Source organism: Carcharodon carcharias, chromosome 32, assembly GCF_017639515.1.
Source record: "Carcharodon carcharias isolate sCarCar2 chromosome 32, sCarCar2.pri, whole genome shotgun sequence".
In the NCBI taxonomy this organism is placed as follows: Eukaryota; Metazoa; Chordata; class Chondrichthyes; order Lamniformes; family Lamnidae; genus Carcharodon; species Carcharodon carcharias.
Genome location: NC_054498.1, coordinates 22,896,869 through 22,922,408, shown reverse-complemented (window position 1 = coordinate 22,922,408; position 25,540 = coordinate 22,896,869). Strand labels below are relative to the sequence as shown.

Below are 25,540 nucleotides of genomic sequence, written 5' to 3'. Positions count from 1 at the left end.
CAAGACTTTGACAACTTTCAGACTTGGGCTGATAAATGGTAAGTAACATTTGTGCCACACAAGTGCTAGGCGATGACCACCTCCAACAAGACAGAAGCTGACCATCTCCACTTAAAATTCAAAGTCATTTCTGCATCTCCCATCATCAATATCCAGGGGGTTACCATTGACCAAAAACTGAACTGCACCTGTCATGTAAACACTGTGGCTACGAGGGCAGGCCAGAGGCTGGGAATTCTGTGGCCAGTAACTCACCTCCTGACACCTGAAAAAAGCCTGTCCACTATCTACAAGACACAAGTCAGGTGTGTGATGGAATACTCTCCACTTGGTTGGAAGAGTGCAGCTCCAACAATACTCAAGATGCTGGGTACCATCCAGCACAAAGCAGCTCACTTGATCAGCACTCTATCCACCACATTAAACATTCAGTCCCTCCACAACTGGCATACGGTAGCAGCAGTGTACACCATCTGCAAGACGCACTGCAACAACTCACCAGGCCTCCTTTGACAGCATCTTGCAAACTCACAACCTCTATCAGCTAGAAAGACAAGGACAGCAGACACATGGGATTGCCAGCACCTGCAAGTTCCACTCCAAGCCACACACCATTGACTTGGAATTATATCGCCATTCCTTCACTGTCACTGGGTCAAAATCCTGGAACTCTCTTCCCAACAGCACTGTGGGTGTACCTACACCAGATGAACTGCAGCGGTTCAAGGTGGCAGCTCACCACAACCTTTTCAAGGGCCAATAGGGATGGGCAACAAATGTTGGCTTTGCCAGCGACACTCACATCCCATGAACGAATGATGGAGCGGAAAGCGTATATTCCATATGGGTCAGTGGAACCTATATGGATTTCTCACTAATTCAGTTGGAAACATGAGAGTAACAGGCTTGTGTGTTGGGCAAACATCTGCTGATAAATCAGAAATGACTAGCTTGTGTCTGCCACGGAACCTCTTCAGAGCAACACACACCTTTGGCATCAGTACCCTGGCTCAATCTTACACACTGATCACAATCAGTCTAGTTTACTGTCAGCTCTTCTAATCAAATTGCATGTTTCTCTGCTTGCATGTTTTCATCTTTACACCATCTCTTTAATTAACAGAGTAACTGGAACCACTAACTGCTCACAGGTATGAAAGTGCATCACTCAGCAGTGCTTTGGAAAGCAAATCTGAAGAATCCTTCACACCATACATCACCTATTGTAGCCATCTCCCAAAGAATTCTTTGTAAGTTGCTTTGAGGGAAATGGTAAATCCTTCATAGTTTGTTTCAGCACTTCCTTCTGGGCTAATAGCTGGGTCAGTCTCAGCTGGCTTAGTTCAAACGTTTTAACAAAACTGGCACAAAATTTAGCCTAATTCTATTTTTTTTAAAAATTCATTCATGGGATGTGGTTGTCGCTGGCTAGGCCAACATTTATTGCCCATCCCTAATTGCCCTTGCATTTTAAGAGTCAACCACATTGCTGTGCATCTGGAGTCACATGTAGGCCAGACCAGGTAAGGACAGTAGAATGAACCAGATGGGTTGTTACAACAATCGATAGTGGTTTCAATTTTTCAACTTTTAATTCCAGATTTTTATTGAATTCAAATTTCATAGTGGGATTTGAATCCGGGTCCCCAGAGCATTACCCTGGGGATACCAGTCTCTGGAATACCAGTTCAGTGACAAATACGACTATGCCACCCCCCGCCCCCCCATTAACAGATATAGCCTGACATGTTAAAAAGCATATAGCCTAATAATAAAAATCATTCCAACAAATTCATATCATTGCTCCAATGATCCAGGTTCTAAAGAATAAACTGTCAGTTTATACAATGAGGGAAGAGAATAGGAAGGAGCTTTATTCCCCAGTTTGGTAACCATTTGTTTTATTCTCTTAAGCAGTCAGGTAATATTTTTCCAGAAGCACACGCCACTCAAGGTTTCAACTTATTGTTCTACAAATCAGGAGTGGTGAGACCAAAACTGAAAACTGACAGGTACATTATGATCCATTGAGTGCAACTAATTGTCAAGTAGTAGGTGGAATCAGTATCATCAATACCTGCCATCTATATTGACCACTATTGTTGGTGAGGCCAAATTGCAACTGTTGCTTACTCTGAATTAAAACATGATTTTCCTGTTCACTGTTTTTCTTTACTCCTGTATAACCCATACAATTAGACTTTTCACAAGGCAGGTTTAATGATTTCACAATTTGCTCTCAGCATTTGGGTAGGCGATGTACATCCAATTTCAGAATTGCTTCTTTTTGGGAGCTAAGTGTGGAAAACTTTTCTTTTTAAATTAAAAAAGTAGGTACTATGTAGTAAGGCCAGTTTCCACTTTGAGTGCTGCTGTCCACACAGTAACGATAACTCAGTTAGTTATTTCATTCTCTTCACTAGAATGCTGAGCAGCAATGACCAAATTAGCAAAGTTCGATCTTGTTAGAGAAACAAACATCTTGACTCAAAGAGAAAAACATTTGGAATTGTATTCTAGGTAAGATTGCAGAGTTAAATCCTGTGCAGCAGGAATGTCCAAGCTTTCAGTCTTTGTGGGCCATGGATCCTGGGGGTCCCCATATAACATTTTAATCTCTGTTCCCTATCGTTTATATGCAGACGACCTACTAAGGATTTATTTAACAATGTGGAACATTAAAGCAGCCAGTCCCAAACTCCAGGCCAACACGTTTTAAGCAAATCCACGAATAAGAAACATAAGCGCAAACAGGCAATTCCCAAACAAATTGTCTGGATATTGGCAATGTTAAAGAGTTGCAGTTCATGGAGTTCAAGTTCTAGATTGATGCTAAATGGGTTCTCTCAAATTATTTCAGTATTATTTAAATGAAAACTAGAACTAGTGGGGTCCAAAGAGATTTAGGGGCCCATGTACTCTGATCACTAAAAAGGGTCAGTTACAAAAAAATCAAAAAGGCTAATGGAATGCTTTATAAATGAGGAAACTTTGCTACAGTATACAAAGACCTGGTACATCACATCTTTGGTACTCCATACAGTTCTAGGCATTCTGCTTTAGATAGGATATATTAACCTTGGACAGATATATTAGCCTCAACTGCAGCACAGATTCACTAGAACATTACCCAGGGATAAATTATGAGGAGAGATTACATGAACTAGGCTTGTGTATCTTGGAATACTGAAAGTTAAGGGGTGTTTTGAGAGAGGTTTTCAGGATTTTGAAAGAAGTACATAGGGTAGATAGGGAAAAATGTTCTCTGCTTGCGGGGGAAGTCTAATTCAAGGGGCATAACTTTAAACATCAGAACCAGGTTATTCAGAACAGTAGTTAGGAAACATTTCCTCTCACAGAAGTTGGCAGAACAGCGGAACTCTCTTCTGCACAAAGCAGTCGATAATAGCTCAATTAATAATTAAAATCTGACAATGATAGGTTTTTGCTGTCCAATGGTATTAAGGGAAATGGAACTAGGATGCAGATCAGCCATGATTTCACTGAATGGCAGTCTACAGTTCCTATTTTGAGGACAGGCTTGATGAGTACAATAGCCCTTTTTCACCTTTTTATTTCTTGAGGCTCTTAAAGCTGAAACTGTCCTCATAACATTGCATAGTTTAATGCAAAATTCTAAAATATTTTGAAGTAGGAATTTGAGCCAGGGAGCAGTTTACAGCTTTTTTCTTAAATCCGATTGGTTTTCGAAAACCAACTACTGATAATCCATCAATTAAAAGCTCAATCAGAACTCAAGTTTCCAAAGCTTCACTTGCAAGACTGAAGCATAACTTCCACCTTTGAATATTCTTGAATGCAAGAGCTACAAGGGCCTAGTTTAGGTGGGAGTGTTGGTGAGTACTGGTGCAAGCCTGTCCCTACACTGTCTGTGATTGGTGAATTAGTGTGGGGCAACTCTCCAACAGCAATTAGGGCTCATTTTGTATTCACTTATCCCGATTCAGTTCACGTGACCAAGAATCTCCATGACATTGTCATATTAAGGCAGAGAATGACATAGAATATAGCTAAACTATTGTTTTTAACTATCTTGGCTTATAGATCAATAGTGAAGCAAATGTCTACAATTCTGAAAGTCATACCAGTTACCGACTTCAGTTCCATCACACTGAGCCCTAGTAAGCCATCCATGTTCAGTGTGTGTGAAACACTAATACAAAAAGTGACAGAAAAGCCTATAAGGCTGCGATGGCCTTTTTTGCTGACCACATTCGAAAACCAAACTTCTCAAAGTCAACAGTTTGCTCAATCGTGTTCATTCTTCCCAATACAAACTAATCAGCAAAAACTGGATAACAAACATACAAGAAAATGTACTGAGAGGTGTCATGTAACACAAGTTAAAGTGTTGATAACAAACTTCAAAAAGACATATAGAAATTTGGTCAGTGTTAAGACAAACTTATTTAAAAGGTACCATGTGGTAAATGAAAGCACTTGTTCTCTCTCTCAAAGTTTTTCACAGCAACAGCATTGAGCACTCCTGCCTTGGAATTCATCCTAGCTTCCCCCCACAGTGCTTCTATGGTGTAATTACTTCAAAACATGAGGAGCGGGCCACTTGCTGTCCGCTAATGATTATCGATGTGTAGGGTTGCATCAACCTGAAGAGTTACAAGTACTCATCTCACAGGATTATCCATCTCACGAAGATCATTCCCACTCTCTCCCCTCAGAAAGTAAAACAAAGCAATCCAAGGTGTCATGGTTGCTGAAAGCAGTAATAATGCTCAAAGATACAGGAAAATGCCATCCATAATAATAGGTTTCATGAACTATAAGAAAATTGGGTGAGTGCAGAAAATGATGATCCAATAATATATACATATAAACTTACTTAAAATGCAGGACTTGTTCTGTGCAGAGACACCATTAATGACATTAAGTCATGCCGTAACATAGTTATGATGTCACAGGAATTTCTGACAAGTGACAAAGTCCTGATGGCACAGGCAGTTTGAGATAAACCAGATCAGATGACTAATTCAGCTCAGTGTTTATGGAGAACCTGTGTTAAGGTTAACTGAGGAAGTGATGAGCAAGAGGATTTTGCCCAGCTGTGTTAAACTCCTCTGCTCTCAAATGCAGCTTGAAGGAAGCCTCTGGGAGAGAGTGGGAGCTGCAGCTTTTCAAAACAGAACTGCAGGTTGGGTCATCATTACGGTCTTATTAAACCAAACCTAAGTAGGAGAGAGAAAAAGAGACACTGAGAAAGGAAAAGGGAAGAAAACGAAGTTCCCCTGAGAGAAAGGTTTAGCTTCGAATAATACTTTGGCTGCGTGTACTGTACAGCCCCAACTAGGAATAAAAGACGAGAAGGCACAAAGAATAAACTCATCTCACAGGCACGGACATCAGTGACAAATACACAGCTCAGCTGACGTTGTCTTACTCTCCAGCTCGTCTCGTGAATGACGCTGAAGTGAGAACTGCCTCCGGGGTCGAGAGTCCGTGTGGCATTCCCAATGGTAATCTTGGCCCAAGGTAACAGAGTACAACTCGGTACTTTCTGCTAATCCTCAGACGATGCTTGAGGTAATTTTTTTGCTTTTTTTGTATGTCATAAACAAGTTTCTTTTTCAGAAAAAGAAAGAAGTCTGGTCCACAGACGACGCATTACAGAATTTCAATTTGGAGCCACATGGTGCCTAAAGATTGTTGTTTCAGTCTCTGCAAAAATGATCGCCTTCATTTCTCATTGGTCATTCATGTCTCCTGTACCGTAGATTTTATTTCTAATGCTACATTATTGGAATAAATGAATTGTAACATATTTTCTTCAGGGAAAGTCTATATGCTCCATGAAGATGGCTACTGGTACGATGGCATTAAACCATTGTAAAATAAGTTCTATCCAAGTAGTTAAGGCTAGTACTAATTCTAGGATCTTGTACAATCGCAAAAGGTGGACGTCTACAGATGTACTAGAAGTATATTAGTAGAACTCATCTGCAAGTGTGCAGAAGTGGTATACGATCTATGTGGGAGGGGAGGGGAGGGGAGGGGGAGATTCTCTCGTTAATGATTGGCTGACAGTAGGTTTTGCCTCTGAGCATGCTCGATAATTGCTGTGTAACAGAAGTAGTACTGATCAGGAGTCTGGATGCTGAAGGCTCGTTGCGTTCGCATCCTTCGGACGGTTTGGTATATGTTGAGAGTACCCACATCTTCCAGCTGAGAAAGGCATATGTCCAGAGTACACAGAGTGCCTGGAGAGTAAAAGTAAGCAGCATAAGTACAGGGACTGAGCAGAACACATCTGACAAGCAGCAGATAGCTATTGCCATTTAATTTAGCAGAAGTTTACATTTACACAACGAGCACAACTTCTATCAAATAAAGCTTATAAGAACACTCGACTACACAGCAAGCTGCGACAGTATATTTGTTTGAATCACAATCTTTAATCTATACGTCTATTCAGGTAAATTAAATGTCTCCTTGGCATTCTGTCTTCAAATGTTGCTATCTGCTTCCTAAGCATCACACCCAAATCTGGATATTCTCCCATGATTAATGAGTTCAGTATAGCCAGAAGTAACAGAAAAGATTGCAGAGGATAGTATGGTCAATGCTGTGTAAATTGATTTTCAAAAGGCATTTGACAAAGTACCACATACTAGACTTGTTAGCGAAATTCAAGCCAATGGGATTAAAAGGACAGTGGCAGCATGGGTACAGAATTGGGTAAGGGACAGAAAGCAGAGAGCAATGATGAAAACTTGTTTTGCAGACTGGAGAGCAATACACAATGTTGTTGCCCAGGCTTTGGTATTGACAGCACTACTCTTTTTGATATATATTAATAACCTGAACTTGTGTATATAGGGCATAATTTCAAAGTTTGCAGATGACGTGAAACTTTGAAATGTAGTAAACAATCAGGAGGATAGTAGCAGATTCAGAAGGACATATTTTAGTAAAATGGACAGACCCTTGGCAAATGAAAGTTAATGCAAAGAAGTGTAAAGTGATACATTTTGGTAGGAGGAATAAGGAGAGGCAATATAAACCTGGTACAATTTTAAAGGGGGTGCAGAGACATAGAAACCTGTAGGCTCATGTGCAAAGCCTTTGATTGTGGCAGGACAAGTTGGGATGTGTATGGGTTCCTTTATTGATAGGGGTATAAAGCATAGAAGCAAGAAAGTTATGTTAAATCTTAGTATATTTGAGTCCTGGCACTACATTTTAATAGTCATGTCAAGTCCTTAGAGAGAGTGCAGAACAATTAATGACTGGAAAGACCTCCCAAAAACCTTAGTCCCTATGCTCTCTATAGACTCATTTAAGGAAAATCTGTTGAACTCTTCAAAAATTAATCTGGCCATTGTACTCATTGTGTGTACCTCCTGTGAAAATTCCCTAATGGAAGACTACGGAGGGAAACCTTATCAAACAGGAGATTTGGTAGAATGATGCCAGGGATGAGGAATTTCAATTATGCAGAGAGGCTGGAGAAGTTGGCATTGTTCTAATTTGAACACAGAAGGATGAGGAGATTTGATAAAGGTGTTCAAAATCATGGATGGTTTTGACAGAGCAAATAAGGTCAAACTGTTTCCAGTGGCAGAGGATGGGGAACCAGAGCATACAGGTTTAAGGTGATTGACAAATGAATCAGAAGCAACATGTAGAAAGATTTTTTCAAACAGCAAGTTTTTAAAAAATTCATTTATGGGATGTGGGCTTCGCTGGCTGGGCCAGCATTTATTGCCCATCCCTAATTGCCCTTAAGAAAGTGGTGGTGAGCTGCCTTCTTGAACTGCTGCAGTCTGTGTGGTGTAGGTACACCCATAGTGCAGTTAGGAAGGGAGTTTCAGGATTTTGATCCAACCACAGTGAAGGAATGGCGATATATTTCCAAGTCAGGATGGTGAGTGACTTGGAGGGGAACTTCCAGGTGGTGGTGTTCCCATGTGTCTGCTGCCCTTGTCCTTCTAGATGGTAGTGGATGTGGGTTTGGAAGGTACTGTCTAAGGAGGCTTGGTGAATTCCTGCAGTGCATCATGTAGATGGCACACACTGCTGCTACAGTGTGTCAGAGGGAGTGAATGTTTGTGGATGGGGTGCCAATCAAGCGGGCTGCTTTGTCCGGGATGGTGTCAAGTTTCTTGAGTGCTGTGGGAGCTGCACTCATCCAGGTAAGTGGGGAATATTCCATCACACTCCAGACCTGTGCCTTGTAGATGGTGCACAGGCTTTCGGGAGTCATGAGGTGAGTTATTCGCTACAGGATCCCTAACCACTGACCTGCTCTTGTAGCCACAGTATTTATAAGGCTAGTCCAGTTCAGTTTCTGGTCAATGGTAACCCCCTGGATGTTGATAGTGGGGAACTCGGCAATGGTAATGCCATTGAACGTCAAGGGACGATGGTTAGATTCTCTCTTGTTGGAGATGGTCATTGCCTAGCACTTGTGAGGCGTGAAAGTTACTTGCCACTTGTCAGCCCAAGCCTGGATATTGTCCAGGTCTTGCTGCGTTTGGACATGGACTGCTTCAGTATCTGAGGAGTCGCAAATGGTGCTGAACGTTGTGCTGAGTTGTTGTGATCTGAAATGCACTGTCTGAAAGGCTGATGGGAGCAGATTCAGTAACTTTCAAAACAGAATTGGATACTTAAGGGAAAAATATTTTCAGGGTTATGGCGAAAGAGCAGGAGAGCGGGTTTTATAGGTAGAGGCATGGAGTGTAAAGACCAGGAAGTTATGCTAAACCTATGTAAGGTATTGATTCATTCCCAGCTGGAGAACTGTACCCAATTCCGGGCACCATGCTTTGAGAAGGGTGTGGTGGCTTTGGAGAGGGTACAGTGGAGGTCTGCTGGAGTAATTCAAGGGATTACACAGCCAGATAGGAGAAGCTGGAGTTTTTCCTCCTTAAAACAGAGAAGGTTTAGAGGAGATTTGACATCCGTGTGTAAAGCTCTGAAGGGTTTATATAGAATAAATAAAGAAAAACTGTTTCCAATGGCTGAGGGGTCGATAAACCTTAAACCTGTGCCCTCTGGTTAAGAATCACAGACGTCACACAAGTGGTTAGGATTTGGAATGCACTGCCTGATAGTGTGGCAGATACAGATTCAACAGTAGCTTTCAAAAGGGAATTGGATAAATACTCAGAGAGGAAATTACGAGGATTTGGGGAAGGAGCGGGACTAACTGGATTAATCTTTGAAGGAGCCGGTATGGTCTAGATGGGCAAGTGGCCTCCTTCTGTGCTGTATAATTGAATGATTTGTATATTCTTCTGTTCTCCCTGTAACCAGCCCAATGTATGTTTTTCTGGTTACTGTGCCCAGTACATTGAACTCCGTGCATGACTCCTGAATTACTACATCCAGGGTAAATGTAAACATGTCTTCCAATTTAATTAGGTGTCTAAACTTCAACATGCTTTCCCGTCTCCCAATTTCCATGCACAGGTACCCTAGAGGTTTCACACTGATTTGCAGTCATGTGTGTGCCTGTGTCAGCTATGATTTGTCAGGTTAGCCCTTTACTGGATGTGGTAGTGAGCATGTCTGATTCACAAGTTGTGTCATGAGTGCTGAGGGTGGGTGGGTGTTGGTTTGCAAATGATCCAAGGTTTGTTTACTGCCATTCTACACTCCTTATGAACCTGTACAGTGGGTGCTGGTCAGCCATTTGACTGGGGACAACATGTCACTGGCACCTATTCCTATACCCATCCACATAGAATCATAGAACTGTTACAGCAAAGGAGGTGGCCATTCAGCCCATTGTGTCTGTGTGAGCAATTCATCTAGTGCTATTCCCTTACCTTTTCCCCATAGTCCTGCACATTTTTCCGTTTCAGATAATAGTCCATCCAATTCCCTCTAGAATGCCTTGATTGAACCTGCCTCCACCATATTTTACAGATCTTAATCACTCGCTGCATGAAAGTTTCTCTTCCTGTCTCCATTGCTTCTTTTGCCAATTACCTTAAATCTGTGTCCTCTCTTTCGCGATCCTTCCACCAGTAGGAACAGTTTCTCCCTATCTACTCTGTCCAGACCCCTCATGATTTAGAATACCTCTATCAAATCTCCTCTCAGCCTTCTTTTCTCCAAGGAAAACAATCCCAACTTCCCCAGTCTATCTAAGTAACTGAAGCTCCTCATCCCTGGAAGCACTCCCATGAATCTTTTCTGCACTCTCTCTAATGCCTGAAGTGAAACCTCCTTACAGTTCACACATATGCACTTTACAGCAGGGGTTACTGGTCAGCACTGGATCAAAAGCAGGAACCCCTAATTTCCTCACCCTCCCCTTCAGACAAGGGTGTGAAGCCCAAATACCCTGTGGGGTGAGAACAGATACTGTATTTTGCCATGGGCCTGGGAAGGAACCTTATGGACTGCATAGTTTCTGCTACATTGTGTAGTGCATTTAAGCACGACAGGGTTAACACAAATATGAGAATTTTTTAATTGTTAAAATGCTTTCCGAGGTCAAATGTAGGTGATTGATCATAGGGTGATGGATGAGCTCAGACTTACAAAGGGTACAAGGTTAGAGGCTGCCCAAGAGGACATTGAAAGTGTGTAGAGGTAACAAAAGCATGGGTGCTGAGGGTTTCAGCTGCAGTTGGACTGAGGAGGGTTCCCCAACATCAATAATGACTATTACTATATTCCTAATTACTGTACCTAGTATGCTCAGATCTGTGTTTTCTCTTGTGATTACCGTACCCAGCAAAATATTGTCCCGACCCACTCCTACCTCAGTCCAACTGCAGCTGAAACCCTCAGCACCCATGCTTTTGTTACCTCTACACTCTTTCAATGTCCTCTTGGGCAGCCTCTAACCTTGTACCCTTTGTAAGTCTGAGCTCATCCATCACCCTATGATCAATCACCTACATTTGACCTCGGAAAGCATTTTAACAATTAAAAAATTCTCATATTTGTGTTAAAATCCCTCCATCACCTCACCTCTCCCCATCTCTGTAATCTCCTCCAGCTACATAACTTTCAAAGATATCTGCACTCCTGCAATGGCCTCTTGTATATCCCCAATTTCCCTCATTGGCAGCCATGCCTTCAGTATCTAGCTCCGAAGCTCTGGAATTCCTTCCCGAAAGCTCTCTGTCCCTCTCTTTTCTCCTTTAGCTCTGTGACCAAGCATTTGATCATCTATCCCAATACCTCCTTACGTGGCATAGCGTCAAATTCTGTCTGGGAACATTCTTGTGAAGCATGTTGGAATATTTTGTTATGTTTAAGAAGCTTTATAAATGCAAATTTTGTTGCTGCCTGGTATCCAAAGACCCTTATTGGAAAGTGCACTCCTATGGCTAAGATGCGAGTTGGACATGATCTTCCTCCATGGTCAAAGTCACATTCCCTATTTTCCAATCTGATGGGACCTTTCCAGGATCAAGAGAATATTGGAAAATTACAACTAATGCATCTACCATCTCAGCAAACGCTTCTTTTAAGACTCTAGAATGCCAGGCATCAGGTCCTTTAGTTCTAATATATTTTTCAGTACTTTTTCCCCAGTGAATGGAATTGTTTGAAGTTGCTACGCCCCTTTCACTTCTTGATTGACAAGTATTTCTAGGATGCTCTTTATGTCTTCCATAGTGAAGACAGATACAATATCTGTTCAAAGCTTCCACTGTTACCTTATTTCCCACTAATTCCCCAGACTCTCACTCCAGAGTACTAATGCTCACTTTAGTTACTCTTTTCACTTTTAATACTTGTTGAAAATCTTACTATCCATTTTTATGTTTCTAGCTTTCTCTCAAATTCTAATTTCTCCTTCATTAATTTTTCCACCACTCTTTGCTGATTTTTAATTCTGTCCAATTTTCTGGCCTACCACTAATCTTCGCAGAATCATATGCTTTTTCTTTCAATTTGATACTATCCTTAACTTTGTTAGTTAGCCACGGATGGTGTGTCCTTTGCAAACAGTCTTCTTTTATTTGAATGTTAGGAAATATCTCGAAATGATCGCCACTGCATCTTTACTATCCTACCCTTTAACCTGTAGCAACTCTGCCTTCATACCCTTATAATTGCCTTCATTTAAGTTTAAAACACTAGTCTTAGACCCACACTTAACACCCTTGAGCTGAATGCGAAATTCAACCATGTTAAAATCATTGCTTGTTTACAGAATTATGTGGTCATAATTCTGTCTCATTGTATATTACCAGGTCTAGAATAGCCTGCTCTGTCCGGCTCTAAAATGTGCTGCTCTAAGAGACTGTCCTGAACCTTTACCAATTGGATTTGTCCAATCTATATGTAGATTAAAATCACCCATAATTATTGCAGTACCTTTCTTACAAGAGTTGGAGCTCACGGCCCCAACTGTTCCTCTGGTAGACCCACTGGGGGTCATGACTCACGATTTAAGAATCCCTGCTTTGGTAATATGTGCACATTAGTTGCATCCCAAAGTAACACTAAATGTATATAGCAGTCACATCCTCTACATCTTTTCACACCCAACAGTGTTGATTCTTAACTACCCTTTGAAGTGGCCTGGCAAAGTCACTCAGTCTTAGGATGAGACCAGTACTGAAAGGTTCTAACATGGGAGATTGAAGAAGCTGAGGCTCTCTTTAGAAAATTGAAGACTGAGGTAGTGATCTGATACAGGACTTTACGAAGAGGTCTAAATGATTAGAAGTAGAGATGATGTTTCCACTTGAGGGGGGGGAAGCCAAAACTAGCGGGCCATAAATATAAGATAGTCACTAATAAATCCATTAGGAAATTCAGGAGGAACTCTTTATCCAGAGTGTGGTGGGAATTTAGAACTCACTATCACATGGAATAATTGATCTGAATTGCTCAGGACACAGGGTTAAAGTGATTGCCAAAAAGAGCAGAAGTCACCGTGAAGAAAAATGTTTATGTAACTAATGGTTAGGATTTGGAGTGCACAGTCTGAAAGGATGGTGCATACAGTTTCAATAATAGCTTTCAAAAGAGAATTGGATCAATACTCAAAGGAGAAGAAATTGCAAACAAATAGAGAAAGAGCTAGAGAGTGGAATTAACAGGATTGCTCTTCAAAAGAGATAGTGCAGATTCAATGGGTTGAATAGTCTCCTTCTGTGTTATGATTCTAGAGGAAGCTAGGTAAGTACATGAGGGACAAAGGATATGTTGATAGGGTGCAATGAAGAAGGGCAGGAGGTAGCTCGGGTGGAACATAAATGCCAGCATGAACCAGTGGGCCAAATGGCCTATTTCTGTGCTGTAAATGTGATGTAATTCTAAGCAGTTACACTGTATGTACACAAGTTGCATCATAAGCCAAGGTACAAAAGTGTTTGGCCTTAGCCAATCGCTGCAGTTGATGATCTACAGATTTACCACTAGGTAGCACCAAATACCAAAGCTGCAGAAAGTTTGTGCTGTTCATGATGTAGTCTGTCAAAGCTGATTAGGAACAGAAATAACAGGGCAACAATACCATTGCAATAGTGAAGAAGCGGACAAGGTGTCAGATGGCAGACATATACTGCCAGAATCTTGGAAATTGGATGTGGAGCAAAACTGAACCATAGGGGCTCAAACGCAAACACTTATTGAAGCTCACTCTGTTATTATAAGCAATTGGAAACAACAGCTCCAATGAAGCTATGGTCTCTGTATCTTAACTGATTAGTTTTGTTTTAAATTAATTTACGGGACATGGGTGTCACTGGCACAGCCAGCAATTATTACCTATCCCTAAACACCCCAGAGAAGATGGTGGTGAGTCATCTTCTTGAACAACTGTAGTCTGTGTGGTATAGGTAAACCCACTGTGCTGTTAGGGAGGGCTCTCTAGAATTCTGTCCCATCGATGATGAAGAAACAAAGACATAGTTCCAAGTCAAGATGGTGTGCAACTTGAAACGGAATTTGCAGGTAGTGGTGTTTCCATGCACTTGCTGCCCTTGTCCTTCCAGGTGGTAGAGTTTAGGGGGCTTGGAAGGTGCTACCAAAGAGTTGGCTAGTTGTTGCAGTTCAACTTGCAGATGGTTCACACTGGCAGGTTGGTGAATGAAGTGAATATTTAAGATAGCAGATGGGATGACAATCAAGTGGACTGCTTTGTCCTGGATAGTGTTGAGCTTCTTGAGTGTTTTAGGAGCTGCACCCATCCAGGCAAGTAGAGAGTAGTCCATCATACTCCTGACTTGTAGTTGGTGGACTGACTTTGTGGGAGTCAGGATGCAGAATATCCAGCTTTTGACCTGCTCTTGTAGCCAGTGCAATTATCAGAAAGTGGAGGTGTGTGGGCTGGGGGCATAGGGAAGAGATTACATAAAAGCTGGGAAAGGGGCATTTCAGCAACTTATTATTACAGGGCAGCTCTCACACTTGACCTAATTGTCACATTGCACAGGAAGCAAATAGATCAGAAATACTAGAATAGTTGCAGGCCAGTTAACTATATGATCCTTAAGATAAAAAATGCTCAGTGTAAACCTATCCCTTGCAGATTATAAGGCACTGATCAAGAGCACAGATGGCATTTGTATGACCCCTATTAGAAATTTTCTGGGTTTTTTATTTGCATTGCAAACTCCAGACACAAGAAGTCAACTGCCTTCCATAAAACCACTGGAGAGTTACTCCAACAATGCTGGATAAGTTTACTCAGAAAAAATTTGCACAATACATTTTTTTTTAAAAAAGAAAAACTCACTTTGCAAAAAGTTGTCCTTTTCCCAGAGCAGACTGCCTGAGCTAAAAGCCATGTTAGGAATTTGTTACAGGACAGCAGCAATTTAAAATGTTAAAAGTCATATCGGACCATCTCTGTTCAATTAAAAGTTTTATTGAGGGGTGTGGAGCAATCGTAAAGTTTCATGGCTTTTCCTGTAGTTTGTAAAAATAGCACAATGAGATGTGCAACACCTGCCTCAGAGTTGAGAATTATTGGTATATGTCGTTCCACTGTCTCTTCCCCCTCTCCCCACCCTCATAATACAGCATGTCTTAGATGTTCTATACTATACCAGTTCTCCCAATGCCAGCACTGCAGTGGACGACTATGGGTGGTCCTCCAGGGTGTCCCTTCCACCTGTTGCCCAGGCTTTGGACAGAGAGACCTTGTTGCTGTCGGACAGCTGACCGAAAGTCAATGAGAGCTGTCGCCGAAGATGGGACACCATAATCTGGCCAGCTCAGGTACTGGAAGTGAATCACCTGACGTCTCTCGTAGGACTGTGATAGAGAAGAAAATTAAAACCAGCATAAACACAATTCTTCGGTTCAGTGATATGTAATTCTTTTAAAACATTTTTTTTCCTTTTCCACCCATAGTTTACACATGCATTAGGCGCTGCTCACTGTCCAAGAGAGTGGGCAAGCAACTATTTCACTGATATTTGCTGATGTACTTAAAGTTGACCAACAGGCTGGTGTGACTTGCCGGCCAATTGCTGTACCTTGATGGAGAAGCTCAGAATCACTGTCAAATACTTCCTGATGGGAAAGGCAGGAGTTGAAGCCTGCTGTGTACAGCAGACCTGCATCTGCAAAAGTTGGAGCTGCTCTTGCACCCCAACTGCTGGCTGACTTAAGGATCATTAGCAATCGCCCGTAAGTAGATTGCCAGCCAACCATCATGTAACTGCAACAAATGCTAAAGTCATGTGAGCATTACCACGAGAGGTAGAAAACAGTTAACCTTTTTCTTATTCATGAGGATGCGAGCCTCATTGGCAAGGTTGTTGCCCACCCCTAATAGCCCTTGTGAAGGTGGATGGTAGGTCTGACATCAGTCGTGGGGAACAACTGAATCAATTCTTAATGCACTTAGAAACTCTCAGTATGATCAGACAAAGTCAATATGGTCTTGCAAAAGGAAAATTGACAAATTAAGAGTTTTTTGAGAATGTAACTGGTAGGGTTGATAAAGAGAACCAGTAGGGTTAGTGTATTTAGATTTCCAAAAAGCATTCGCTAAGGTGCCACGTAAAAAGTTAACACAGAAGATAAAGGCTTATGGAGTTGGGGGTAATATATGAGCATAGATAGAAGATTGGTTAACAGACAAGGAAGCAGAGAGTAGGGAACAATGGGGAATTTCAGAGTTGGCAGGCTGTAACTAGTGGAGTGCCACAAGGATCAGTGTTGGGGTCTCAACTATTTACAATCTATATTCAAGACTCAGACGAAGAGTAATGTATCTAAGTTTGCAGATGATATAAAGTTAGATGGGATTGTAAGCTGTGAGGAGGATACAAAGTGGCTGCAATGTGATTTAGACAGGTTAATTGAGTTGATAACAAGGTGGCAGATAGTGTATAATGTCAACAAACATGAGGTTACTCACTTTGGTGGTAAGAATAGAAATTTTTTTTTTTTAAAAAGGTGTGAAACTTTCAAATGTTGATGTTCAGAAGGACTTGGGTGTCATCAGCTGTCCCTCGATTCAAGGATGGCATCTAGTTAGGGTCGTGAGTTTCTGCCATGGGTTTTCATGTGACTGAATAGGCCGATTCGCAACCCACAGTTCTTTGGGCACATGGTGCAGGATGTCCTGTGGAATAGTGGGATCTTGATCTAGGTCCCACTAAATCCTTTGGAACTGCTTCCTTTTCTTTCCTTCTCTGCCGCTGCTCTGCATTATCATTGAGACTTTGGGACTCAAAACATGAAGCAGCTTGTTGGACAATTTTGTCACCATTCTGAATGATTGGTAGCAAGCTCCTCCCTGTTATTAATGTCAATGCTGCTGCGATCCAAGGAGACCTCCTCCCTTGGAACTTTGGCCATTTGAGCGTTCAGAATAAAGGATCTAGTAGGGGAGACAGTTTTTTTGGCCATCTGGACACAGTGTCCAGTCCACTGCAGTTAATTTTGCATATGTTTTTCCTGACTCTGGAGTTGGCTTCAAGGGTAGTCCTTCCATTGAATTCTGAGGATACAGTGGACGCGCTGATGATGGAATTTCTATTGCCTTCTATGTGTCACTGATACACAATCCAGATCTCACTGTAGTACAGGAGCGTGGTGACGAAAATTGCTCTGTACACCAGGACTTGTGTTGATTTGTGGAGGTCTTTGTTGTCAAACACTTGCTGCCTTGGTTTGCAGAAGCCTGAGCTGGTGCAGCTGATCCGGTGTTGGATGGTGGCCTTTTGAGAGAGGTGGCTGCCAAGGTATGGGAAGTGCCCAACATATTCCAGGGTCTCTGCTTCAACATATATGCACGGTGTAATATTTGGCTGACCAGGTGTGGGTTGATAAGAATTTTGTTTTGGCAACATTCAAAGGCAGACTGAGTCTCTTGTATGCAGAATTGAAGAGAGCGAGAGTGGCTTACAAACCAGGTGCAGAGTGGGTAATAACACAGCAGCCACCTGCAAACTGTAGATCATGCATATCTATGGTGGTCAATTTAGTTTTGGCATGGAGGCAACTGAGGTTAAAGAGTTTTCCATCTAGGTAGTATTTAATACTGACAGCAGATAGCAGTTAATCTTTCATGAGGTGAATAGTCACTGCCAGGTAGATTGTAAACAGTATGGGAGCTATCACACAGCCTTGCTTTACCCTGCACTGGATTTTCAGGGCATCGTTTCAAATTCCACTCAAGACGTTTTCAGTCATATCATCGTGAAACAACTGCAGGTTGAGGTGAAGCTTCTTGGACATGCAAATCTTTGGAGCATAATCTCCAGGGCCTCATGATTTACTGAGTCAAATGCTTTGGTCAAGTCAATGAATGCAATGAAGAGTTTCTGGTGTTCTTGACATTTTTCTTGGATTTGTCTGGCAACGAAGACCATATCAGAAATTCCTCTGGAAGGTCTAAACCTACAGTGTCTCTGGCAGGATTTCCTTGGACACCAGAGGTAGGTAATTCAGGAGAATGTGTGTCTTGATTTTCCCTGGACAAGAGAGAAATACCTTGACAGTTGCCACAGCATGATTTATCTTTCTTCTTGGATAGTTACAATTGTCACACTCCTGTAGTTGTGGGGGGAGGGGGTTCTTTTTCCTCCTAATGAGTGCATGGAGCCTTGATGTGACAAAAACCCACCGGTTTTGAAGATCTCAGTTGGAACACCATTGGGGCCACAGGCTTTGCCATTTTTCATCCATTTGATTGCTTTGCGCAGCTCTCTCATTGCTGGTAGTTCACCAATGAATTCTACCACAGGGCTTGGAGAGTATCAGCTGTCACTGTGGATTCACAGTTGAGCAGTTGTTCAAAGTGTTCCTTCCAGCATTGACGAATGGCATTGTCATCTTTAAGAAGGGAAACACCATCCTGAGAGTGAAAGGGATTTTGTCATAGAGTCATAGAGGTCTACAGCACAGAAAAAGGCCCTTTGGCCCATCGAGTCTGCGCCGGTCAAACAAGTACCTAACTATTCTAATCCCATTTTCCAGCATTAGGCCCATAGACTTGTATGCCACGACATCACAAGTGCACATCCACATCTATAGATGGCCCTCATGGTTAAAAAGAAGCTTTGCATGCCATGATGGTCAGCATATTGTTGGATCTCATGGGCTTTCCCTTCCCACATGTTCTTCATCTTATTTGTTTGCACAAAGAACACAAAGTTAGCATGCAGGTACAGCAAGCAATTAGGAAGGCAAATGGCATGTTGGCTTTTTATTGCAAGGGGACTGGAGTACAAGAATAAGGAAGTATTGCTACAATTATATGGGGCTTTGGGCAAGACCCCACCTGGAATACTGTGGGCAGTTTTTGGTCTCCATATCTAAGGAAGGATATCCTTGCCTTGGAAGCCGTACAGCAAAGGGTCATTAGATTGGCTCCTGGGATGAGAGGGTTATCCAATGATGAGAGGCTGAGTAAACTGCAACTGCATTCTCTAGAGTTTAAAAGAATGAGAGGTGATCTCACTGAAACACACAAGATTCTAAAGAGGCTTGACAGAGTTGATAGTGAGAGGGTGTTTCCACTGACTGGGGAATCTATAACATAGGGCCACAGCTATCAGGATAAGGGATTTATCATTTAGGACTAAGATGAGGGGAAGTGTCTTCATGTAATGAAATGTCTTCATGAAAATGTAAACGAAAGAAGGCTAAGAGGGGAGTTGAGGGGCTTTTTTTTCACCCAGAGGGTGGTGGGAGTCTGGAACTCACTGCCTGAAAGGGTGGTTAAGTCAGAAATTCTCGTAACACTTAAGAAGTATTCAGATATTCACTTGCGTTGCCATAGCCTCCAGGGCTATGGGCCAACCGCTAGAAAATGGGATTAATGTGGGCAGGTCCTTGCCAACTAGTGTGGACAAGATGGGCTGAATGGCCTCCTTTTGTGCTGTAAACATCTATGAGTCTTCTCTCAAAGGGTTGTGAATCTTTGGAATTTTCTACCCCAGAGGATTGTGGTTTCTCAATGGTTGAACATATTTGAGACTGAGACCAATAGATATTTGAGCTCTCAGGGAATCAAGGGATGGGAGTGGTTAGGAAAGTGGCATTGAGACCGAAGGTCAGTCACGATCATATTGAATAGCTGAACATGTATGAGGGGCCACTCCTATTTATGTTCCTATGTTCTTAAAAATCAGACAGAGAGGGTTAAGCCTGATCATTTCAAAAATGTGTTTAAATTTAGTCAATTCCCAGAATGCTCGCGGTCTATTTCAAACAACAAAACAACTGGTCAACCAATCAGCCAATCTCAAAGCCATTGGCTATGCAGCAACCCAAAAGCACTTGTGAAAGCTGCACATAAGTCGGCCCTTTTAAGTTGCTGTGCACTACAAATAACTTAGAAGGTATGTGGCATAACACTACTGTGCAGAATAGCAGGGGATATTTCCCCAGTGTCCTGGGCAATATTTAGTCTTCAATAGGTCATTATCATATTGCTGTTTATGGGAGGCTTGCTGTGCACAAATTGCCAGTGCATTTCTATATATTACAACAGTGACTAAACTCCAAAATTACTTAACTGCTGTAAAGCACGTTAGGGCTCTGTGATAGGTATGATATACAAATATTTCTTGACTTTTTATCCACAAAGTTATGCAAGCAAATATGACAACCGATATGCACACAATAAGTTCCCATCAACAGCCAAGAGATTAATGACCAGATAATTTATTTTTGGTCATGTTGGTTGAGGGACAAATATTTAACTAATGGACAAGAGAACTCCCCTAATCATCAAACCATGCCCTTGGATCTTTGACAACCACATGAAAAGGTCACAGCAGTTTAACATCTCATTTGTAAAATGGCATTTCAGGAAGGATACAATGGATGAGGTGCAACATAGATTCACCAGAATATACCAGGATTTAAAGGTTAAATGAGGAAGATAGGTTGCATTAACATGGTTTTTATTCCCTTGAGTTTAAAAGGTTGAGGGGGTGCTCTAATCCGGTCGTATAAAACAATAAATAATAAAAAGGGTAACTACCATTTCCTCTGGTAGGGCAGTCCAGAACAAGTGGACACAACCTGAGCTAAGGTAATTAGGAGTGAAATCAGGAAGTACTTCTTTACACAAATGGTGAAAGAAATCTTAAACTCTTGCTCTCCTCCTCCCAAACAGACTATGAATGATGGGTCAATTGAAATTTCAAGACCGATTTGATTTTTACATAAGGGTATCAAGGCATATAGAGTAAAGCTGGGTAAATGGAGCTGAGGTAGTGGTCAACCATGATTGAACTGAATGGCGGAAAAGGCTCGAGGGGCCAACTGGCATACTTTCTGTTACCAAATACCTTGATGAACTGATCATTATTAAACGTGGCTTAAATCCAAAACTGGTCACTCACAAAGTGAGAATGCTGACATTGAGCCAAGTTGACAAGAGAAGTCACAAGTCAGAGGGTTCAACTTAAACCTCTTCATAGTTTATGATGAGCAACATACATACTCACAGAGCTACCACAGGAGCAAAGTCAGTCTTGTGACAGGGGATCTCAGGATCAGTAGCATATCTAAACATCTATCCCGCATACCATTTTACAATGTAAACACTTAGTTGTCAGAACAATGAAAACCAGCACCATTGATCCTCTGATGTGAAAGACTGTTGCTAGCTTCTTACTTCAGCAAGACTATAATGGTCATATACACAGTCATTTGTCCTGATCCAGCATACAGGAGCACTATCATAAAGAGAGAAAAGATTCTCCCAAATCTACAAAATCTAAAAGGACGAAGGGCAAAAGACGTATAGGAACTGCATTACACACCATCTTAACTTAGGACATATATCAGCTTTGGGTCAAAATCCTGGAACTCTCTCCCTAACTGCAGCGTGAAAGCATCTTCACCATACAGATTGCAGTAGTTTAAGGAGGAGGCTTATACCACTGCCAAAAGGACCAATGGGGCTGGGCAATAAATGCCGGCTCTGCTCACAATGCCCAAATCCCAATAACAATTTAAAAGTGTACACACATACACTCACATTCAAACACGGGAGGAAACCAGTAAAAACAATTGAAGGAAAGGTTACAATAATGACTCATGGCATTGGAGGTTAACACTGTACCAGAGAAATGGTTGGCCTACATAACCAAACATGCCTACACAAAATAGTGAAATACTGCAGAGCTAGAAATCAAACAAAAACAGAAATGCTGCAAATTAGCAAGAGGTCAGGCAGTATCGTTCTGACAACCAGTCATCAACCTGAAACGCTAACACTGTTTCCTCTCTCCACAGAGAGCTACTGAGTAGTTCCAGCATTTTCTGTTTTTATGCTTACATGAAGCAAAGCAAGTCTCCTCTTGCTAATATTCTGGTCACATGTGCAAGATTTTCTGATTCAGGATTTAACATCAACTGTCAATCCTACCCAGAAGTACCAAGGAAGCACTGTATAAACTGAACAAGATCAAGCTGGTTGAGTCAGTCCTTATTACCGTCTATTAAGGAAGGTCAAACGACAGCAAGCACATTGATAGGCAACTCTGGGACTCAAGTATTCAAAAATCGCTCATTTGCCAATCCAGTCAACTGTTCAATTAACATTTTTAAACAGGCATAAAGCAGAAAGTAGTGATCCCTTACCTCTACATTCTGAATCTCTAGTGTTGTTTTGTTATAATGTTTAAAGCTTTCTACTGCCAGGCTTTTGACAGAAATAAGTCCATAGTTCCCCTGAATGTTCTGGTCCAGAGGCCAGTATTGACCACATTTTTTCCTGCCGCTCTCGTCAATTCTAAAGCAGTAAAACACACCATTAGAGAACATTACATGCAAGCAATAGTAAAGAATAGGGACCAACAGAAAGAAAGAAAAAGATTATATAGTCACTTTTTCATTCTTTGCATATCCCAAAACACTTCATAGCCACTGAATTACTTCATAAATTTTTGGAAACTTCCATATAGACAGCCTGAAGATGCACTGTCTTTGTCATGGGCAAGATACTGGTTAATTCCTGTAAATTCCAACATAGAACTAATTCTCAGCTGGCCCCTCTGAGGAGGGAAGGGAAAACAAAAAGACAAGTCGATGAACATGGATGTGCACTCCCGCAACTGGTTACACCAAACCAAGACGATATTGAAGAGGAATGGGGCGGCAAAAAGTACGCTTTCAAATGAACTCCAGCAAAGACAGCCTGGGGACTGATACCTGTATGCTGGCCACCTCCAACAGAAGGGCAGGCAACAAAGGGAAACCACACCATCTCCATTTGAGAGAGGGTGAAGGAAACAAGGAAATAGACTTCACTACACTAAGTCCTTCAAGCAACTACAGATTTTACCAAAAGGAGATTAAAATCAGGAGTGCATTTTAAATCTCCTCTGCTGCTCTGAGATGACTGATACATTCTGAGATATGGTTTCACAGGTACTGATTGTAATCCAGTACCCCATTTAGGGGCTTTGTTTGGTGCTGTTCACTCTCAAGTGTCCCATTATTTCATGTAGACGAGTGTGGCATCTGCGCAGACCTGATCTCTCCTCACCAAATGTCCTTACATGTGCAATTCCCAAGAGATCACTTGATATTGATCACGAATGGCACTCATGTCCCATTTTTGTCCATCATCGCCCAGGAGCCCTGAAGCTAAGTAGAGTGGACCCCATTGTCAATCCACTAAAACCGAGTCCCTTCCATTTTCTCTAAATGGACCAATGACAAAGTTTGATTGTTCTTCTCACACTACCTATTCATGGCTGGAAAATGGACAAAAGGTAGTGATATCATTCAGGACATTTGAAAAACTGGCACCATTGTCAGAATTTAAAGTATCTCTGTTTAATTGCTTTTCTGTCTTTGCCCAAGATTAAGTCTAGATCTTATATTGTGGATCTTGGGTGCCTCATGTTTAACACCTATGGAATGTCTGAGTTTCAGATGCCAGTGCTGGTTTCAGTGTAATAACTAGCAGCAGGTCCAGCAACTCTATGTAACCCATGATTACTTAATTGTGGGTCAGTCCAGAGGGACTCATTGCGAGGTCTAAGGATGCAGTCCAATCTCTCATCACATCCTCTTTGACATCCTCTAAGACAAACCTATTGGAGCAATAATAACTTGTACCAGGGGCCATTTTCTGCTTGTGTGGCTTGTGGTTTTGACATCACATTCAGCAAAACTTCTAAAGATGGACAGAGAGAGTGAGAAGGAAGCAGCAATGTTTCTCTCAAATGGAGTCACTGGTTCTGCTTCTAATACAAGAAATGTTATACTGTCTTCCACATTTCAGGATGTTCCTAAGTGCTTCACATTTCTAAGTATTTTTGAAGCATAGTCAATGTTCCCTTCATAATTTCATTGTTGCACATGGTCAGTTTTTTCAATGTGTGGTACCTTAACATGTTTTTTGCAGGGCCCTTAATACAGAACAAGGCCTGCATAGAACCTTAAAGGCTGTTGCGTGGCTATGCATGTACACAGCTTAGTGGGAAGATTGGTAGTTGCTGTTGTTAACGCAGGTTGATAAAGTACCATACCAGTTGTTGACATGCTGGTGTTCCTAGAGGGGCTTTTGAGATGTCAAACGAAAACGACAGGATTGGCTTGTGCTACACATTTGGTTCACAAACACAATAAAGAAAGTCAATATCTTCAATTGTGGACAGACAGTGGTGTAGTGGTAATATCACAGGACTAGTAATCCAGAAGCCCAGGCAAATGCTCTGGGGACATGGGTTCAAATCCACCATGGCAGCTAGTGGAATCTGAATTCAGTTAACAAATCTGGAATTGAAAACTAGTCTCAGCAAAAGTGACCATGAAGCTACCATCAATTGTTGTAAAAACCCATCTGGTTCACTAATGTCCTTTAAGGAAAGAACTCTGCCATCCTTATCTGGCCTGGTCTACATGTGACTCCAAACCCAGAGCTCTTAATTACCCTGTAAAATGGTGTGGCAAGCCACTCAATTCAAGGACAATTAGGGATGGGCAACAAATGCTGGTCTTGTCAGCGACATGCACATCCCAAGAAAGGATATACTAAAAAATGCCAAGCTTCAGATGGATGCAATTGAGGGATTCTTTACTGCTACAACTTTGTAATTGAGGATCAAGGTGCCACCTCATCTAAGAAGGACAGATGAAGGTGCAGAACCTGTGGGAAACTGGGTCAAATTGCATAGGTATGATTCGCAACAACTGTAACAAGGAGAGTCTATACAACTGCAAGAGAACTAGTGTACCTGTATGATGAAGCAGGACATCTGGATAAAGCAAAACTACCTTTATGTCTAGGACACCAAAGAAGGGAAAGATACAACTGCATTAATTGTAACGAGGTGACTTGACAAGTCAGGCAATTAAGAACTCTTGTCATAAGGAGCGACAAAAGGATTGGTATAACAGTGAAGGAGTACAATCACCTCAAGGAGGGACATTTCTGAGGGGTAGAGGCAAACAGGAACCACCAATGGAAAATGCAGATCTATAACTGGAATGCCAAATGGAAGTCTTCTACTTGAGGCGCAAAGAGAAACCTGCAAATCCTTGGATGGGCCAAGGAATACAGGGCCACACTATTAATCTTTAAGTTATCCTTCCAAAGGTGAGGCGGTGCAGCAGGAAACATTTGTATCAACTCTGAAATCCACACTACAAATGACCCCAAGCTCCAACAAATTGGGAACAGCAAGAGTGCAGGTTCCATACTATTAAGCACAGCCAAGGCCAAAATCCTAGCCCTCAAGGTCTGACCCTCATCATATAGCAGGCAGCACTAATGTCACTACAACCCCCGGGACAATATCTCCACCAACTGCTCTAGAAAACCATAGGGATCCAGGAAGAAAACATCCTGCGAGGTGGAACATTAACACACACAGTTTTAAAAAAGTACAGTTTGGTTCCATCGAGTGTTAACTTTTTAAAAATGCAATGCCTACCTAAGCACACCTCTTGCGCTTCCTGGCCACACGCATTAAGAGTAAGACTAGTGATGAGATTAAATTCTACTCGGAGTATTCACGGCAAGGACAAAACAATTACTTTCAAACAAAGAGTCATGACTTATTTATGCGACCAGTTTAAAATAGTTTTGCTTTCACCATTAGGTAAAAACAAATGTGATATTCAGAATAATACATTGTATATGGCTAAA

The 25,540-nt window shown here is 41.7% G+C and overlaps 1 protein-coding gene across 1 annotated transcript in view; it reads right to left on the bottom strand.

Moving 5' to 3' along the window:
- Positions 1–1,466: 1,466 nt before the first annotated feature.
- The window catches only part of ptpn9a (protein tyrosine phosphatase non-receptor type 9a), a 250,823-nt gene continuing 226,749 nt past the window's right edge, over positions 1,467–25,540 (bottom strand). The window contains exons 11-13 of the mRNA XM_041178621.1: positions 22,021–22,171; positions 15,009–15,216; positions 1,467–6,233 (exon numbers count right to left, since the gene is read on the bottom strand). Of these exons, the coding sequence (XP_041034555.1) occupies positions 6,043–6,233; positions 15,009–15,216; positions 22,021–22,171 (550 nt within the window). The 3' untranslated portion in view covers positions 1,467–6,042. The remainder of the gene's footprint in view (positions 6,234–15,008; positions 15,217–22,020; positions 22,172–25,540) is intronic.